The sequence below is a fragment of the Petromyzon marinus genome, chromosome 18 (genome assembly GCF_048934315.1).
Source record: "Petromyzon marinus isolate PM22_M1 ecotype Great Lakes invasive population chromosome 18, UKy_Petmar_22M1.pri1.0, whole genome shotgun sequence".
Taxonomy (NCBI): Eukaryota; Metazoa; Chordata; class Hyperoartia; order Petromyzontiformes; family Petromyzontidae; genus Petromyzon; species Petromyzon marinus.
In genome coordinates, this window is record NC_133684.1 from 10,612,573 (window position 1) to 10,633,111 (window position 20,539).

A 20,539-nucleotide genomic window follows, 5' to 3' on the forward strand; every position below is an offset into this window, starting at 1 on the left:
CGGACGCTGCTATTGAGTGGCACCATCAGGCGGCTCAGCCAGTGGAGATTGGATTGAGCTCGCCTGGCAACTCCTTCACGTTAGCTGTAAATGGGCATATTTTCCACGGGATGAAACATCCTAAAAATTTGGCAATAAATATATCGTGCAATGCCCAGGGTGTGCGTGCGTCTGCTGTTTGAAATGCGTGCTGGCCCAAGGCACTGAAGTTAATTCTGTTGGCAGGCGGACAGTGGGCCTTGTTAACTCGGTCATGCTTCAGCTTTCTTTATGTTCGGAGATTGTCCGAACGCGCGATTCTCGTGAGCCGTGCGCGTTGCCCTCCGCTTTCTAAAAGCAGACACCTGATCCCTGCCAAACAACCATTCATTACGGAATTGCAACCCGCCGGATTGATGTGTGTGTGTTGGAAAGGTTTATGAGCCGTGAGGCTTTCAAAGAATCTGTCACCCACTCCTTTTTGGACCTCTTTCCCCAACCCCCCCCCCGTGCTCTCTGGTGACTCAAGATTGTGAGTGCAGTGTGAAAGGTGTTCCCTGGTGGATGCAAGTGGTGAAAAATGGGTGCGGGAACTGGCAAGGAGTCGCGTCGTAAATATCTCCAGCTTCAGTCGTGGGGCTATTGGCAGATGTTGGACACCTTTCGTTTGCTTTTAGATTTGAACAGCTGTGTAATACCGTAAGGTGTTACATTTGTCTTTGTATTGCCGTGTGCACACGGCCTGCAGTGCTTACAGTATGTAACCTACAGGAATAGTCGTCGTCCAGGACGTCTGGTGTTCATAGGCAGTTGATGAATGAACTCGTCCAGTATTGTTTTGTTAATTTCATTCATATTTGATTTCACTTGTTGTGCTCGGTTCTTTGTGCGCTCCTGTTAGGTCACTCACAAACCCGCCTATTATAATGTTGGCCCATCGCCCGCAGGAGAGGTGGTATGACCTGGTGGGAACTGGTGGCGGTAGGCACGTTCCACACAGTTCTTATAAGTGCAGTTCTTTATACCTCGAAGAAGAATGTCCATTGTTCTGCATTTCTGCATAAATGGCATGCTTACTGGAAATTTAGCGCCTGGCCTTCTTTATCAGGATTGAATGTTTCCTTCATACAATGGAATGTTGTTCAATTATTTGCATGCCACAAGGCACCTGAGGGAGTGGGAATGAAAGCAGACTTCAGGATAGTAACGCACGAATTTGTAATATGGAGCGGTGGCACGGTGGGTTTGCGATCCGAACTTGATTCCTTGACGGCGATGACTAACATCATCGGCGAGCGATGTCTCGGCACCCCCCCCCCAACCCCTAACCTGCACTTACCAGCATGGGGAAGTATTGTCAAAATAAATCACCTTGACTGATGCAATGGTGGGAGGAATTTTATCCAGCAGTGGATTGACAATATGTAACTGCAGGAATAGTCATCGCCCAGGACGTCTGGTGTTCATACGCAGTTGACGAATGAGCTCGTCCAGTATTGCATTCATTGTGATGACAAATCGCTCATCAGCAGGTTTAAATTTCCCCAATGTAATAGGTAAAAAATGTCATCGATCCATATAACCAAGTACATGTGATGTCGAATTTCTTTTACAGCGGACTTAGTCTACCGTGCTAAGCGGAGGTGTGGAACCATAACAAAGGGCATTGTTGTTATATTTTAAAACACTTTTAAATGTGTCCAAACGCATGAGTACAATGCTAACAACGTACAACAGTGCTGCTCTGTGAATGAAGCCCTACGTGGGGATTAGGCCTCACCCCTGGAAAATGTAAGTTCCACCACTGGCTTCGAACTACCAATGGAAATATATATACAAAACAAACTCCACATTTGTGTGGTGATTAATGAGTTATATTCTTGGTCCTTTCGGTAAAGTCACGTAGAAGGGAAACAACAAAATAATAAAAATATAAAACAATTTTGTTTATGTAAGAACCAAGAATATGAATCCCTGCAGTCACGAAAGCTTTAAATGAGTTGTTTTGTTCGTGCTAACTTGTGCCTGTGCACTTCCGCCAATGCAGCAGCATTACCAACTAACGTTCAGTAGTAATAAGCGCTGAATAAGAGAATCATAATATTTGCAATCTGATGATCAATAATAGTAATGCGTCAGTGTTGAAAGAATCCCTAATGTAACAACAATTAAAAACATTCTGAGCCAGAAATAACAATAATTTCACGAACGCTTCCCACCATTAGTCTTCGCTGGTCCTCTTTAGGGCCCAAATCAAAGGGTGTGCTGGCTTCCAAACGGCACATTTAATAAGTAAACAAACCTGGTCGTACAATTAAAGTGAAGTATCGCTTTAAAGCGTGCGTCATTGTCACAAGGGATGATACGGTAGGTGATGGCGAAAGTATTTTAATGGCCAATGGGGCATCTGCTGTTTGCATTCTGCCACGTGTTCCCGTGACCCCGGGGACCGAATGTCCGAGTCAAATAGGCTGGTGTCTCGGCTCGTGCATTATTCAATTCATTCACCGGTTGGTATAAATTATTAACGTTCCGCTCTACTGTATCGCTGTTGAGGCGTTTTTAACGACGCTGTGCAGCGCAGTTTTAATTTACAAAGGTAGCAGAGACGGTACTCTGCGCCCTTTTTAAAAATTATTACGCGCTTTTTATTTAAATTCACTCTGTTGTTGTATCCTCAAATCTTGTAACTCAATTTAAACCCGCTTCCCAATGTGGTATCGACTGCAAACTTGCTATACTTATGTCATACAATGCCAATACTACATTCTATCATACAAATATATATTTTTTTAACAATTTTTTTTTATCTTCTTTGGTTCTTTCGGTAAAGTCACGTAGAATGAGAATAAAATAATAAATTGATAAAATAAAATAACACAATAATATTCTCACGACGTTTCGGCCACAATACAAGCAGCCTTCATCAGGTGAAGGGACGAGACTGTCTGGAGGACAACTCACTCCAGCGCTGTCCTCCAGACAGTCTCGTCCCTTCACCTGATGAAGGCTGCTTGTGTTGTGGCCGAAACGTCGTGAGAATATTATTGTGTTATTTTATTTTATCAATTTATTATTTTATTCTCATTCTACGTGACTTTACCGAAAGAACCAAAGAAGATGAATCCTTGCAGTCACGAAAGCTTTAAATCGAATTTTTTTTTAATGTTACGTTTCTGCTTGGGTCTTATTGTCCACGCTCAACTCACGTTGGCTGTAAATCACCACGTTCTCTTACGTTGTGGCAAGCTTCGGTGCCACTTCCTGGAGTTCTGCCACCACTCGTACGGTACACATTTCATAAAAGCGTGTTTTAAAACAAGTTAAAAAAAAAAAATATTACTTAGTAATTTAGCAGTGTTGAGTGGGCGGCGAAATCCCTTTGGGCCGCAGCCCTCGTGTCTGTTCGTGCTCTCACGCCCCCCCCCCACCTGCCCTGGGCACGCTGCGGTCACGGATGACGCCCATGGATTGGGCTGACCGGGAGAGGACACCTCTTGATAATTTTTTGCGGATTGATAGGTTGCTGTTCCACAACAAACCACTCGTCAATGGCAGATGTGGCAATGTAAGCCATTTTTATACACGGGGCGTCCGAAAACGAATAGCTTTATTGCCCTTCGAGATACCCACGTAACTTGAATATGAATGCATGTCATCGACTTGTATTTTTAGTTATTTAAAAGTTGTTATGCTCTTCGATATTCCCGAATTATTACTGAACTTCCGCACGTCGTCCATCATTCGCTATCGTCAATTTAAAATTCGCCGTTCAAACTCTTTGAGAAAACATTTTCTAAACACAGCTGCAGGGATGGAGGACGGCGCAGCAGCATCAACAACACGATGTTTACGTTCTTCAAGGTCCCTTGGTTTGCGAGTTGTAGACTTTACTTTAAAAAAAGACAAAAAAACACACATAATGGCGTCAAGTCTGGTGAACGGGTGGACTTGTCATTATATCAGAAAATAAGATTTTTCCTGAAACAGAAAAAAGTAGCAATCAATATTCTAAACAACCTAAAACGTATAAGTCTAATGCACATATTACAATAACATTTGTGTCCGTATTTCGAATAACCATACAAATATTTCACTTTTGCTGGTATATTTGGCTTTCGGACACCCTGTACATTAGTGCTGTACTATACTGTACATCTGTACAGCACAATTATTGTGTTGTATATCATGTATGGTGCACTCTTCGCAACTATAAATACAGTATTCAACTTTGTCCTTTTGGCTACACTCACAGCAAATGCAGCAAGTCAACCTTCAGCGCTATACAATAACTTTGCCTATATGCCCATTGTGCGTCTCCATAGTGCCTGCATCATGCCATTGTCCGTAGAATAATGCCAAATCGTGGCTCTTTTCACGCCGTTTTGGTTAAACTTCATAATAGTAATGTCAAGCGCGGCGCCCATAATGCAGCGTGAAAGAGAAGCTTTACTGAGCTCCTTTGTAGAAGGAGGGCCCTGAGGAACTGAGCCGACCTGCCTCTGCGTTTTGCACGATCTTGCACTTTGCCATCACAGGGCAAGCAAATTGTGGGAAATGCAACAGGCACGAGCGGAATTAGGGTTAGATGTTAGTCTGCTGGCATTTTTCACGCGCCTTTTTCAAATCCTTCATGACCTCGTGCGGAAGTGCGACCACCCAGCCCTCCCCCCCCCCCCACCTCGCTGCCTCTCTCGAACAAATTTTTCCCCGTTTTGGAAAATGCATTTTGATATGGAAAGAACATAAATGGCAGGGTTTGTGTCGCTTGGGGGAGGTTGTAGGGGGCCGGCCAGGCTTGCCCCGGTCGAGGTTACAGAGTGAGCGAGCCAGGGTGCAGAAATTCTTGAGCTTTACCCCAGCACCCTGGGCAAGTTATTTAGCAATAAACGTAATCCCACTCAATCCCGTTCCCCTGCTGTGTGGTACCCCTACTGGGATTAAACAGGGGGGGCTGGCTTATCCGTCGAGGCACCGTCTCAAGAACATTCCTACTTCTCTCCCCCCCACCCCATTCCCGTCGCCACCTCTCTCCTTGTTTTTGTTTTGTTGTTTTTTTTTCGCCTCCCGAGGATGTGTTGCCAAGCTGTTCATGCCGGGGGCAAATCCCGGCAAATGCCTCCGAAAGAGTAAGTCTCCTCTTTGCCCCGGCTTGCGACTTGTCTCGCTGTTTGCGCACGTGAAAGCCCCTTTCCATAATTGTTGTGAAAATGTTGATCTCATTAAGACAAATTGCTGCGTTGTCGAGCATGCAAAGATAAATGTTTGTCGAATGGGTCCGTGTGTCCACACGCATTAGCAGATGGCATCCTCATTCAATAGCCACGGTACTTATCCTCAAGGCAGCCCGCCATGTGGCCTCGGTTGGAGATTTACATCTGCACATCATCTAAAGCAATAAACTTATCACCAGGCCATCCATGTGGTAACCCCCTGTACATAATGCACAAGAATGCACAGGTATATTCTATGTGTACTTCCAGATGGCGCTTAACTCATAATCGGAAGGTTATGACTCTCAATCCCGATTGGGGTATGACTCGCAGCCTGTCATCCCGCTGGGGTTGATAATTCTAAGTACCACTTTGTTGATCTTAAACAGCGGTCGTCCTGTGGAGAATATGGGCCTTGCAATGGGAATGTGGAATATGTCCACCGCTGGCTTTTAGGACTGCGAATAAAGATGAACATTGGCTTCATTAGTTGTTTTAGCAGTGACAGACTTTCACTTTTGGCTGCTGTATTTTAAGGCGTATGATGGGAAAGCATCTAAGGTTTTTGATAGAAGGCTCTCACACATTTTCACATGTTAATATCTGTAATTTACATCGGCCACAGAATCGTACAGACGGTTGTCAAATTTGGTGACTAGGGTGTAGCACCATTGTCAAGAGAAAATCACAGCTTGGTCAAAAGATTTTGGATAACGAGGTCCTCGTCTATACTGTGTAATAGTGGTACATTACATAATCCTGTATTGAGACGTAATGGGGGGTTACTGTTGAAAAGTAAGATAAGCAAAAATGGTGTACTTTTCCCATCCTGCTGCCAAAACGGTTTTATTGGCCTTGGAAAACATAATAGGATGATTTATTTATTTCTAATAATAAACACAGGCTTTTAAGTTATTTGGAAGGCTCACAGCTAACTGCATTGTGGAACTCTGTTACAAAACTTGAGCTTAAAATAATAGTGAAAAAATGTAAGCGAATCACAACTTATCCAAGCTTTACTTTTGCAGCGTTGCGCTGTTGACCCCGGCTATCAAACCGAACGTTTGTTTACGCTTCACGCGATGTTCACAATCGCACGTGCAACATGTGTTGGCGATTTTGAAGCTTCAACATTTATTTGCCTTCCCCTGCCCCCCCCGGTTTAATTCCAGCCGACACTGAGCAAGGGGCCGTCCATGAATGACGGCACGCACCAGGGGGGGTAGTCAGACATTTGTGACGATGTGTGACGAGGGGGGGTGGGGTTTGAGAAATGTGACGTCACATCAAAATGCGCAACTTTAAATAAATATAGACAACACGTTCTACTTAATTAAATCGACTTTTTTAATAAATGTTTTCTCTTACAACATCAGAGTGCAGCGCCACATTAAATACGCACTACAATGACAATAGTTTAAAGCGATTTGAAGCATTTTTATATATTTTTTTGGGGGGGGGGTGGCAGAGCTTTCTGACGTCATATTTGAGGGGGGTCTGACTTTTTGTGACAAGGGGGAGGGCTAAAAAAAATCGTCCAAGATCGCGTGACGTCATTTATGGACGGCCCCCAACGTGTGATGTGCAAGTCGGCACATCGCCGCTCCGTCTCTTCCCCATGCAGCCTCGTTCATATTTAGATCTGAAAAGTTGAACACGTGGTGGTGGTGGTGGCCTTCCGTGAACACTATTATCCCTAATGAAGGGGTAATTTTTGGGATGGATCGCGTATTAGTTGCTACTTCAGCACTCACCAGTATGTTGGAGAATAAACCCACAACATTTACAATTTTTTGTGCAGTGATTGCCATCGCCTGATGAAGCTGGTTGTAATCACCAGCAAAACGTCTCATTCAAATTGTAAATATCGTGGGTTTACTCTCCAACACACTGGTGTGCTGAACTAATAACTTATTGCACGTTTTGTTTGCGACAAACCATACTAATTGGCTGTCGGGTGGTGGTGGGTTGACGACACATTTACATGATCTAACCCAAAAAACGTAATTCTGGTTAAATCTGATAAGTTATATCATCGTATCAATCAATGTTTGGGGAAATATTTTGCAATATTGGTCACCCAATGGTGAGACTGGTCTCTGCCACAATAATGTAAAATGGATACTCCTGGCCCGGCACCGCCATTGGAGATGAAGATGCCCTCGGCACGTTTGAACACTTGCTATAATGATCTCTACATATTTTTTCGCAATGGTACGATATCGATTACTTGCTTTTTTAAAGAAGCCTTAGACTTAATGTCACTGCCTCATCTGCATGCTTATATGATTGGGTCATGCTTAAGCACGTAATTACAGAAATGTCTTTAATGATAATGCCCCACAGTAGTAATGAGTTTTATCAGCGGGATTGGTCTCTTCCCTGTAGAGCGATACAATGACCTCACAGGCTATGTAAGGCACCTCCCACCACAGCCTATGGTATCTCAATAAGCCTGCTGTATTGTCTGGGCCAGGTGACACTGGTCAGAGCACTGAACTCAAGGGGTTTGCTCAGTCCATCATTCCTCAAGTGTCCAGAGAAATTAGTGTGGTCTTGTGAAATCAACTTTGGTTGTCCTAGCGGTGAAACTGGACCTGCGTCTTGGAAATGTGGAATTTACATCACGAGCTTCGGACTGCCAACTTAGATGAGCGCCATGTAAAATCATTGTCATCTACCGTTTGCAGTTCACCGCTTGATGGAAAGTTCCCAAAATGTATATTTTTTTATATTCTCTTTGATTATCTCAAGTAGCACTTGTCCTCTTCTTGCCACACGACTGTCGTTGAGAAAAATTTAATTTTGTGCAACAACCTCAATTGCCCAAATTGTGCATTTTAGTTCACAATTCTAGGATTCTGTAAGGTTGACAAACATAATGGAAGCCGGTGGAGGTGGAGATATTAAATGTGGGATCCTTTGTTTTTTGTACAGGACTGGATTAATTGTAAAGTCAACATGTCCCACCGCTTAAATACATTTTAAAGTGTTGCATGAACAGGACAGGTGACATGTTATCTTGTAAAGCAACCATAAACACATGAAAAGACCTAGGTTTACAATGTATACGTGAAACTCTACTATCTACACAATATACATGTATGTAAAATGTAAAAACTTAATTCAGCACATCAAAATCCATAATAAACAGCACATTTAATATCTGAAGCAGACGACGTCTAAAAAGTTGTAGACCAGTGTTACCAATTGGACGGTGCTCATCTCTCTTGGTGGCCCTGAGCCAATGGTGTAAATTCCACATGCCGGATGTGGGAGCCCGTTTGTCTATATCATGACCACTGATGTCAAAGCAGAGGGCCCTAAATAAAATTCTGACAAGTCAGTCTTAGTACACAGCCCTGTTGTCAATCCATTGCATACGAGGGCCTCCCCACACGACGCAGGTCTTTGGGGTTATTGGATGTTTTTTTCACGACGCTGGCTGGTGCCGGTTGGTGAAGGCTGGGATCATAGAAAGCAGAGTGCAACAGTTGATTTTTGCTGCACTGCCCTCTACCGCCTACCACATTAAAGTGCAGTACATAAAAACAAAACTAAAACTAGCAACTTTTTTTTTACGACGTAAGGCCTGCTGAGCTACGTAGCTCTTATTTCAAAAGCGACCTGACCACAAATGACAGCTCAACCAAGTGGCTTATCGTGCGGGAATTTATCGCAGCCAAATACTCTTACCGCATGTTTCTAAATGCGGACGGAAAGACCGGAAGAGCCAGAGAAAAATCCACGCAACCACGGGGATAGCACGCAAACTCCAAATATACAGCAGGCGTCAACGTCGTTGATCGAACCCCCGTCCTCCTCCTGCACACCGGGCGAGGTAGTTAACATTTCGCCACCGTGACGCCATTATTCCCAAGAGTGCATTCTCTGCGTGCGTGTATGGCATTACGTTCCGGAGCTAAATACTGTGGTCGGCTAGCCCACGAGAGGGCTTCAGTAGAGAGTTCGTGTAGCATTGCTATTCCTCTGTTGCAGGAGTGTAGACTACAGTGGGTTATCTATATTATCCATTTGAGTTTGCGTGGCTTTCATTGGCCAGCAAACGCGCGCGCGTTGGCCTGTTGATGTTCTGTCGTGTTTGATGGGTCCACAAGTGTCTTTAACGAGTGTCAGAGCCAGGAGGCGCGGTGTTATGGGTCTCGAATGAGGTGTCCACTCTGCCGGTTTAAGAGTGTATGTCAAAATGTATGCACGTTGCAGCCATTTCTCAAACATGTATCTTTAATGCTGCTCGGCCCGACGGAGTCTGTCACTGGTAAGCAGTGGTTTCTGGCCGGCGAGGCCGCAGAACGGTAGGGGGGGGGAAAAAAAAAGCAACGTTGAAAGTTCATCATTCTTGTCGCTGGACGTGGGAGAGGAGGAGGAGGAGGAGGGGGGGGTGCCCCCCTTTGCGGTCGCATTCATTTGGTGCCGGCCTCGCGAGCCGGGCGTGTGTGTAATGTGGACCGTGCACGCTGGCGGCGGGCGACGACGACGATGACGCGCAAACATCTGGGCCACCACGGGCACGGGCGGATTAGGCGGGCGTGCGGCGTTGGTTGCGAAGCGACGAGGCGTCGCTAGGCGACCGAGGATGAGAAGGAGGAGGAGAAGGGGGCTTTCGAGGCAGGGGTGACGGCGGCGTGGACACAGGTGGTGTGTCGGCGGCGGCGGCGGAGGAGGAGGAGGAAGCGGGAGGGAAACTAAAAGAGACGGTGCAAGGCGTTTTTGGACGAAGGCAGGTCGAGCGTGAACGCCTCCCCCCCCCCCTCGATATGAGGATTGCCTCGTGTACGCAGCCCGCTTAATTGAAGGGAATAATAATAATAATGATAAGGCTGTGCGCACGCCATGTGCAAGCAGGGTCCGGTGTGCGCGCCCGTGTGTGTTTTGGGGATTATTGGTGCAGGGATTTTCTCACTCCACGACCATCCCGGTGAGTTGGGGTTTGATCTTGGTCCATGCCCTTCAGTGGCACGAGTGGAGTCTCTGGACCTGTGTTTGGTCTCCACCCGAGTTCAACGCAGTCGTTGTACGACTACTTGGTGTGGTGGGTGCATATCAGTGCTTGAGAGAGAGAGATGCGGTGCTGGCCCACAGCACCCTCTGTGGTGTGCCTTGCCGACTTTGGTAGGCGTTCAATAACTGCGCTTTAGCCGTATAGATTATGAAGCTGAATAGGAAATGTCGGTATTGTTTTGTTGAGTGCCACCCGAATGTTCGTTATATAATAATGCGCAGCGTTTGCGTTTATATTGAAATGTACCACCCTGTTTATACTTTACGTGTACAAATATTTTCATTGTAAATGAATGGGTTCTTCCTACGTCTGCACGCAGAAAATGTGTGATGTAATTAACCATCTTTGCGCAAACCGTCTAAAAAATATTCGTGAGCACGTTGTACTGCCACTCGTCATCATCATCATCATCACCACCACCCATGATCTCCCCACTGCTGGATGAGGACTTCTTCAGGCCTTCATCCCCTCGCCTTCGCGATACAATGAGTTGCCTCCATCGCTCCCCGTCCTCATTTGGGCTGCCATTCTGTCGTTGGTCTTGACCGCCCGTCACCGTTCCTGTTCGCAACGTCACCTCGCGCAACAAACGCCTTTTGTGTTTCTCGGAGGTCTTTCTACCCGATGTCTCTAACCCTGCGTCTGGTCCGTTGTTCCGTGTGTGCTTGCTTTTTTTTCTTCCTGCCGGTGTTAATTCCGAGCGTGCACCTCTCCGCGGTTGCTTTGTGCACCTTTAAGCTTCGGTTTCGTCTCTTTTTGCCAATGTCCACGTTTGCCGACCGTTGCCTCTCGTAGCAGGTGACGCACACTGATTGAATCCTCCCTCTATCGGGAGCGTTATCGGTATGTTGCTTTTCATTTTTCAGTTTACTTTTCCAAGAGCACTCCAAGCCGCCGCATTTGTCATAATTTTCATTTCAGTGGAGATCGACGCCGCTAAAACTAGGCCGTCACAATCCAAGGCTTAAAGAAGGGGGATAATACAATCCGTTTACAACAGTGGAATGCCACACAGAGGTTCCATGAAGAAGGTAACACCACACGTATTATTAAGAGGGAGTGCATAATTGGTTTGAACCGTGAGCGAAATGTTGCACTTGCAGTGGGAAGTGTTGTGCGTGTGGTGGATGGGTGCAACGCAGTGTGGGGAAGGTTTTTGCAGTGTGTTTTTTTGCGGATCATGGACACGTAAGGAATACGTAAATGCATGCCCATTTGTCCGTGAAATGGAATAACATTAACTGAAAATAGAGACTTAAAGCCAAGTTGCTTTGCTGTTACCTACGAAGTGACCTCCGACACTGAGATTATGCTAATGGTGCTTTATTCCTCGGCTTGAACAGAAGCCACTGGACCGTGACTGGTGCTGAATGAGGCCGCTGCAGGCAGGGGGAGGCACATGCCCCCTTGTAATTGCGTTGCTTTGTTACGTTGTGTGATCCCAATGCTAATAGCGCATTCGATTAGAGAGCTCAAGCGGTTAAAGTTAGTTCTAAAGAGGAGCCGCATAAAAATACTATTACAGTATTGTGTTTTTAGTCTTAGCCCGATATTATTATGGTCAGTCTATTATTGCGTTGTGGTATTGTTTTAGCCCATTTAAGTGTCTAAAATGCTTGATTGGATCGGTTTTTGTTGGGTTGGTCTCTTTGATACAATTTGTGTATGTTTGTTAGACCTTTGTCGTACCGTACATAGCCAATCGTACTAATTGTGACTTTAGATCCTTGGGGGGCGAATATCCTTTTATGCCACATGCATCGTGTTTGTCATCTCTATGTGTGACCTAGATTAGTTCACCTATTTGCATGACAAAACATTGTGTTTCTCCACGGATGTGGTCACACGAATTAATGTTTCCGTTGAAAAGGGCTCGATGTTGCCTCATCATTCAGTGGTTTGAGATTAAACGGCCTCACCTTGTCTCCAATTAAACCCCTTTTTTTACATTAATGTCATCATTGCCTCAGGTGACGTTATTTAACCGGTTATGTATGAGTAATTGCAGTGACGACTTTGGGCAGCACAATTTTCAGGTGCCACGGTGTGAGATCTCCACTACCTCGCCTAGTATACAGGAGGTCGTAGGTTCGATCCCGATCCTGACGCCTGCTGTATATTTGGAGTTTGCATGTCTCTCTCTCTCTCCCCGTGTTCGTGTGGTTTTTCTCTAGGTACCTCCAGTTTCCCCTCCACATTAAGAATCAGCGTGCGTTTAAACAGTATTTGGCTGTTATACATATACACATGATGAGCCACTTTGTTGTGCTATCCTTTGTGGCCAGGTCGCTTCGGAACAAGAGCTATATGCTCAGTGAGCCTTACCTGGTGAAATTAAAATAGTTGAGTTTAGTGTAATCTTCGCCCCCGCCATAAGAATGTCGATTTTTCACCACTCTGGCCCAAGCTGTCGGTAGAGATGAGCTCTGCCTCATTGTCACATTGCATTTGAAAATCGCAGTTGAAGTCTGTCTGTTTCGACATCGCCTTGCTTACAATCTGTGATAATGATTAACAACAATTGTCGCTGTTTACGTGTTTTTTTCTGGCTCTCAATTGGAACATTGTTTTGTATTGCGTGTGCAAGCTGCGAACGAGCCGGGAGATTGCAGGGTTAATGATTTATTAGTGGATCTGCAACCATGGGCCCAGCAGGCCGTTAAAGCTGCCCGTGTCTCTGTTAATGACCTCTGACCTTGGGGCTGCCACACCGTGGTCCTGCTGGGCCTTGCCGTTGTGTCGTCAGGGTCGGGGGTCGATTGACCAGATTTGGCCCGGGCCAACCTTCCACACTCTGGCTTGTCGGCAGGCGTGGGGGTAGCTTGATGGATTACAATCCATCCCCTCTCCCCTGCCAATCCTACCTTCCCCCCACCCTTTCTCTCTCTTCCCACCATTCGCCCTCTTGTGCCATCCCTTCCACCCCCTCCCCCAATAATAATCTCGTTTGTTTCGAGACATTGCCACCAGCCCACCAGCCCACCAGCCCATGGCACGTGATCGGACAATGCACAATAAAATGCTTATGTTTTTGCCCTGCAGCCAGGGCACTTGGTACACCTGGAGGAGCTACTACGTTAGCCCGTGAAACATTTGGGCAGGCTTTCGTTGGCAAAAAGGTGAAATCTCGTCCCTTGATTGCAACGTGTGGAACACTGAAGGCAGCTGTTAACCTCTTCACTTGAAGGCAGTTATTTGTTTGTTCGGGTAATTTCCACTTGGACCGTAGAGGCGCTTGCTTATTTTTTGCTTAAATGTTTATTTCTTCGGAAAGCGGATAAAATACTATAGTCCTGTCAAGCTTTGTTTACCTTTATGGAGTTTCAATATACACCGGTTGTGTCATTGGCTAGTACGTTTCCACACGACTGAAATTAATGTATACTGTAACAGCGAATTTTCGCCAGAAATCATTTACGTGTGAACTTCATTTGCAGCTCTCCACGTGATGCACACCCGTTGCCTTCCGCGTGTTGGAATCGTATGGTTAATGTTTTATAGCAAAAATCTAGTGTTGGGTATTGGGAGTCTCGGGGACTGGTGTCTTTAGTACAGTAGATTTGGTCGCTGATAGGGTCACTCAAATGGCTTTCTCTTCCTGTTGCTAATGAGATCCGTGGGGAGCAATGTCTGGTGTCCTTGGCCTCGCCCCTCGTGGAACGACTTTCCTAAGAGATATTCCCCTCGCCCCTTAGACATGAGGCTCTGTTGGAGGGAAATTAGCTCCTGCGTTCTTGAAGTGTGTGCACCCTCTCAACACGAAACATTTTATTCTGTAAAATAGCATACAGTTCGGTGTCTACCACATGCACACACTTTAGTTGTAAGCACTCTGTTATCGCACATGTTTCGTAGACTGTAGTTGCATTCATAGTTTTTTTTTTAGCCCTCCCAATTTTGGCTCAATCCAGATGTTGCCACTACGGTTCGATTGCTTTAATTTGTAAAGTTCAAATCGCAATCTTGGGTTAACTCGGCCCATTAGCCGTCTGGGGTCAATGCAACGAGTGACACTTCATAAGAAATCAGCGGTGATTGTAAAATGGATATACGTTTCCTGCCACAGGAACGTGCAATTTACACCATGGGCCTTGGTCGATGGATGCAGATCGGCAACACCCTTTCTATATTTTGGTGCATGGGAGCCACTTTGACTTGGCTCAGTAACGTTGAATCGTATGGGTTAGCATTTCTCAAACACAGCGGTGCATCTGAGAACTCGTCTGACCGTGTTATTTTTTTCAAAGTGTTTAATCAACGTACAATTTGAGACAACCAATATTGAACGATATTCATGCATGTGATTACATAAACACGTAAGGACAAGAGCCCTAATTCCTTACCTTGAGTAAACAAATTCCTTTAAAACGAAATCAATCCTAATTTTTCAACAGCCTTGTTCTCCGTGCTAATGTTATTTTCATATGCTTAACATATATAAAAAACGCCGTTCATTGTAGGTCAGTGAATGAGGCCCTTCTGGAGGCTGTCGCATTCTACCACTAAATCCATTCCTCAGGACTTCACGTCTAATTTGGATGTCAAATGGTTCATAAAGTCCCCCCGGAAGACTTTTGAGAGGGAGAGAGAATACATTTCTGCTCTGAAAGTGCATTGAGTGTTTTTCTGCCTTGAGCAAAACTCTCAGAGTTCCCTTTCTTCGTCTGTGCCAGGCGTTGGTTTAGTTTGGCCCATAAAGTCACTGGCATATTTAGCATACGGGAGGGTGTTTGTTGTTCTATTTCATAAACTACAGAATGAGTGCTCTTTAGTCACGAAAGAATTTCCCCGATGGATTTAGAAAATGTTCCGAATTAAGTAACAATAGCATAGTCACACTACAGAACATTTGTAATAGTCACCTCGCTGTGAAAAAACATAGCCCGTAATGGACCATTAATTGGATAATTTTTCCATAAAACGTTTTTGGAAATTCCAACAGCACAGGCTTCATTAGATAAACATTGCACTTTGATCTTCGAACGGAAGGTTTTGTTGTGTTGGGTGTGGCCATAAAAAAAACCAACCCCAAACATCGTCTTGGGGATTCACTCCAAATGCAGCGTAATTTCAATAGAACCACACGCATTTCCGCCGACGTACACCCGCTGCGTGCGTGCGTCAAGGTTTGCCTCTGCGACTCTCCGAGTGCGAGGAAGCGTCCCGGTATTTGTCCGGTTAGGTGTACGCCAGCCGACTGGGCAGTGCTCCAGTCAGGGCCCTTGATTTTTCGCGATCGAATGACCGCGAGTGAAAATCTCAGTCGGAAAGTCGGCTTTGGCCTGACATCCTTTCCGGGGCAGATAAAGTGAACGTCGCTTGGTTGGAAGTCCAACAGCAGGTTGGCCCCTGGAGAGATTTTCTCCCACCATGGGAATGTGGAACTGCCACCACTGGCTCGGGGATTCCAACAAAGAAGAGCACCACCCCACGCTCGTTTGAGTTGGAAGACACGTTTAAACCTTTGGTTCAGAGCAGGGTGAGGAGGATGAGGTAGGGGAAATGGAGTAGGCGGGGGCTTGTAAGGGGTGGGACACAGCAAGTGGAGGGGAAAGAGGGAGGTGGATAGGGAGCAGGGGGGGGGGGTACCGAGAAAGGGGGTGGGAAAGTGGAGTGGTGGTTGGGATGGAAGTGGCCAGAGGGGGGCTTTTTTCTCCTGTCTGCCTCAGACCCTCCTCTTTCTATTTCTCCTTGCTCGCCTCCGCTCGGCTCTTTGCACTGCTGGCCCCCGGGCACCCAGAGCTCTGGGAGGCGAGATGGTGGACGTTCTCTCGAAGCCCGGCGAGCCTCCGTGCGACAGGGCGGTTGGGTCGGCGCGGCGATTTCTCTCTAAGATCCTGAGAAAGTCCATGAGGTAATTCTGCTCCTCGCTTGTCCTGCGCCCAGAATCGCTCGCCCGCGTCTACCGATCAAGCCCCGCAGCGGTAGTCGTCCGTGGGGGCCAGCCCAGTAGTTGTATCCTCTGCTCGTCCCTTCCGACTCTGCGAGCACCGTAGTGAATGTAGTACGTTTCGGACGTTGCTTTCGTTGCGTTTTCATCTCTGCTTCTTGTTTTGGTTCTTGCGTGCCTTTGCTTGTGATCGTTGTCTCTCCGCAGTTCCCCCTGGTTCTTTAGTGCCGCTGCGTAATTTCCTCCCTCGCTCGCTGTTGCCTGCTAATGCCTGATGCAATCCTTAGAGCGGCTAACGTCGCATGTCTTTGAAGACGGACGAGATTGTTGATTTTTGTGGTAGCGCTGCGCCGCTCCTGTGTTCGGCCGAAGCGCTCCCCGACGTGTCCTCCCTCCGCACCGCTTGAACGTGTGACATGAACGAATGCTTTTAGTGCTCAAAGAAAGTTGTTTAATGTGTTCGTGAACGCCGCATTGAAAACCAACCCGGGCTGTCGGGCACGGCACTCGTTGGTCGTAAGCAAAGCGATTGCGCCTGCGGGAAAGATCAAGCCCCGACCTCGTTGCTTTGTTGTCGGCACCGCATCACAGAGTGCCAGCACGTTGGAGACGGCGGCGTTAACTCAGCCTTGTCCCCCCGTAGCTTGGTGGGGGGCGGCTCGCTCTCTCGACGCTTGCGTTGTATTATACGATATCTCGGTGGACGCGATGAACCTAACCGCAGACGCTAATACAGCAAGTGTAGCCTGGGCGATGAACAAGAGCGGCACGTGTAGTGGCTTACCTGACGTTTACTTGTGAGTTGGTTAAAATGGTCAAAGGGGATACCCATGGCTGAAACAAGTAATGGGACAAAACTCATCTTCCTCTCCATTGGGGGGGGGGGGCCTGAGCCAGAGGTGAGAGTTCCACATTGTTAGGACATTCCACGTAAGTTAGCCCCGTTGACGTCCCTCAAAGTGGGATTAATTTCATCATCGTCAAGAGATGATGCCCTTATCTAAAACCTGGAATTTGCATGTATGTGAGTATCAAAACGTTGGTCATTTAATAAGACCACGACCCCCGATCTGGAGACTTATTGTAATTATAATTGGCAAAAATGTATTTATTTATTTGAACTCGACAAGATCATTCGCTCGTGTAACAAAGTTTCTTCACAAAGTGTCTCCCTCTGAACGGTCTTCGGAAATCCACTACATGCTGTAAAATTCCACGGTACGGAAATTCACTCTTAATTGCTTAATGGCACGCACAAGGGATTTTTTTTCCGGCGGATATTGAACGTTCTATTTGGTTTATTTTGTGCAAGTTTCTCAGAGGATGAGATGGTTTTACTGCTGGAAGTTAGGGGTGGCCTAAAACTGAGAGAGGAGGCATTTAACACCGATTGTGAGTGTCCATTCCAGCGTCGTAATTTTCGCGAGGGCATTTTTTCCTGTGCATTTTTCCACCATGTTTATGGACGCGAAGAATGCCAAAACAAGGCTTGGCGCTTGCTCTCTTATTTACAATAGAAACTTTTTTGTTCAATTTTTTTCCAACCAAAAAAACGTCTCGTTCACACCTGTGTATGGTGTCTCGTGTTTTGGTACCATTATTTACTTATTTGTGAAGCGCGCATCGAGTTCCGCTCATTTGAATGGCCTTCATTTGCGACGGGTGGATCTGGCCATGTTACTGACCTGGCCCAATATTTCACTAAACCGATGTGCCCCCCCCCCCGCCCCCAAAAGAATAAATGTCACCAATATTGGTCGTGTGTGACGTATGGCACATTTGGTTTTGTTCTTGACGATAGTTGGTGGGTGTTGCACGTTACAGAACAGCCCTTGTGTTCACTCCATTAACCTACACTTGGTTGGCAAATATAGAAGACAAAAAAAACATGCGGCAGACTCCACCAAATATTACTAATATAGATCTACGAGTAATGTTTTTTTAAAGTTTCAGTTCTGCACTTCAAAGTGTCAAATTTTGTTCTTGGCAGGTAAATACATTTAGCTTATTGACCTTAAAAACGCCTCAACGAATATCATAACCATTTTGATGTCTGCTATATATGCTTGGTCATGTTGTGACTGGGTATTCTTCCGTTCGGGAGGAATCTGAAATCCCTAGAGAATCTCTGCATGAAGCCATAGTTCGGTGACACGTACTGCTAGCTTCTGGCAACTGCTCAGTCTTAGAATCAGAATCTTAATTTATCTTTATTTGGAGAAATCCGATGAGCCATGAAGCTCTTTTTCATAGATCTAGTTGGGGCAGGTCAGAAAGGTGTCTTGCACATATGATCTCTGCTCAAAGCTCCTGCTTGCAGGCAAACACCGCCCTGCCAGACAAACATTTGTCTTCATCATCAGATTTTTTTGTATCGATGCACGTGCGACACACAATTTTAAATCTAAAACTACTGAATTATACCAGACAGTCCACAAACAACACTGGTCTCTTAGAACGTTGCTGTTTTAAATACAATGTACCCTCATATTAAATCCATGCTTTGTGATATTCACGTGGATACATACAAATAATCACTGTAATATATTTACTGTGCTCTAGTTATTTTAATGTTATGCTTTTAATGCAATAAAGCATTCACTTTTGACCTCCAACAAAGTAGTAATGATTTGATCAACCTCGGAGAGTGATGGACAAGGTCAAACACCTCATCGGGCTTTTCAACTCACGGCCTCCTCAGTGTCAATTAATAACTCGGTAACCACGCGATAGCCCAATGAAACACAAAAGTCCGTCTTCCGAGGGAGACCGGTAAAGAATTATAACCACAGCAACAACCCTGTACGTTGTAGATGTGGCAAAATGATTGGCTTTATCATCGGCATCTTTTAATCCATTGCCGCATGCTCGTAAAGCGAGTCGCAAAGTGCGGCACGACATCCGAGCCGTCCGCTGTCTGCACGTTGATTTGCGCTTTACAAACCCCTCTGTTGATTTGCCACTTCCGGGAAATTGCTAAATCGTTTCGCGCCCTCATGAAACGTTTCTCGATTCGATCTTTTCATTTCTTCCCCGCATTGGCTGTCTTACCGTAAATTCAGTGTTTACTTCATCACTATCACGGATCTGAAAAATATAAACGGGCATAAACCTGTTTTGATATGTGAATGACGGTAGCTTTGTGTCACTGCTCGAATGAGTTGCTGAACTTGACAGTGAAATGGGCTGAGCTGTGCACGTTGACTACTGGGTCTGAAGCATGACATTGTGTCATGCTTCAGACCAAGTATGGGGCGCCTGGTATACAGGAGGTCGTGGGTTCGATCCTGACCCTGATGCCTGTATATTTGGAGTTTGCATGTTCTCCCCGTAGTCGCGTGGATTTTTCTACCTGTTATCTGGATTTTTCCTTTCACATTTAGAAACGTGCATTTAGAGTATTTGGCTGCTATAAATGTCCACCGAAAAAGCCTCTTCGTTGAACTATCAGTTGCGGCCAGGTCGCCTCTGAAAATTATCCGCACAGCCTCGTGGGCCTTAACTGGTAGTTTTAGTTTAGTTTTCACAGTGTGCCAGTGTGGCTAACATTATATGTGGTTAAGGTTGGCAACACGGTGTGACTTGTAACACTTGTAAATATGACTCGCGATGCCAAGAAACGATAACTCGTTTTCATGAGCACTGGAGTTGGTAAGCAATGTGGCTTGGGCAGCACGATGGATGATACTGCTCACGGGGAGTGGCGGCCGATGGAGAGAAGGCTTCTAAGTTCACGTTCGGGAGTGAGATGGATGAGTCACAACGCTGGTCCATGATGGGATGGTGGCTGTGTGGGGAGGCCTTCACGCAGCAGTGGATAGAGAGCGGCTGTTGATGATTACGGTGACCCCTGACCAGCACTTAACATTTCTGATTGTAAGTACTATAAAGCATTTGACCAACAGTGCTGTCTGACTGGTTTTGCCATTAGTATCACAGCACGGTGATAAATGGGCATAAGGAATTTTAATTGAGAGCAATTTTAGAATGAGATGCAAGTCGATTTGTAGGAAGGTGCCTGATGATGATGTTGACGGGGAGGTGGCGATGGCGTGCACATGTGACCGTGGGTCCCACGTTGACGCCCCCTCGTTTTGCGCCTCCCCCCGCGTGTTCCAGGAGGAGTGACCCAGTGAGCCGCCCCCACTCGTGGCACTCGACCAAACACGAGGAGGACGAAGAGGCGACGGGCATGATGCGCATCTCCCAGGGCAGCGCCAGCACCGCCTGGCACCCGACCTACCACACCAGGTACGCAGTGTGCCGCTCGCCTACGGCACCAGGCATTGCTCCACTACCGCAGCAGGTACACCATGTCTACCACACGAAGTACTCCCAATCTACCAGACCAGTATTATACAGCATATGCATTTGGATGTTATCGTGTAGACTACCACGCATGTGTGTATATATGTATGTCGATGTTGATTTCAC

General features: G+C 46.2%; 1 protein-coding gene across 7 annotated transcripts in view; it reads left to right on the forward strand.

The window, feature by feature from the left end:
- Positions 1-20,539, forward strand: part of SHROOM2 (shroom family member 2) — a 263,864-nt gene that overhangs the window by 200,884 nt on the left and 42,441 nt on the right. For 6 of the 7 annotated variants that reach the window (XM_032956704.2, XM_032956705.2, XM_032956702.2 and 3 more), the window contains one exon: positions 20,225-20,356. In XM_032956704.2, coding sequence (XP_032812595.2) covers positions 20,225-20,356 — 132 coding nt within the window. Of the gene's footprint in view, positions 1-15,860; positions 16,070-20,224; positions 20,357-20,539 lie in introns of those variants that run through there. The other variant, XM_032956706.2, reaches the window with a different exon arrangement.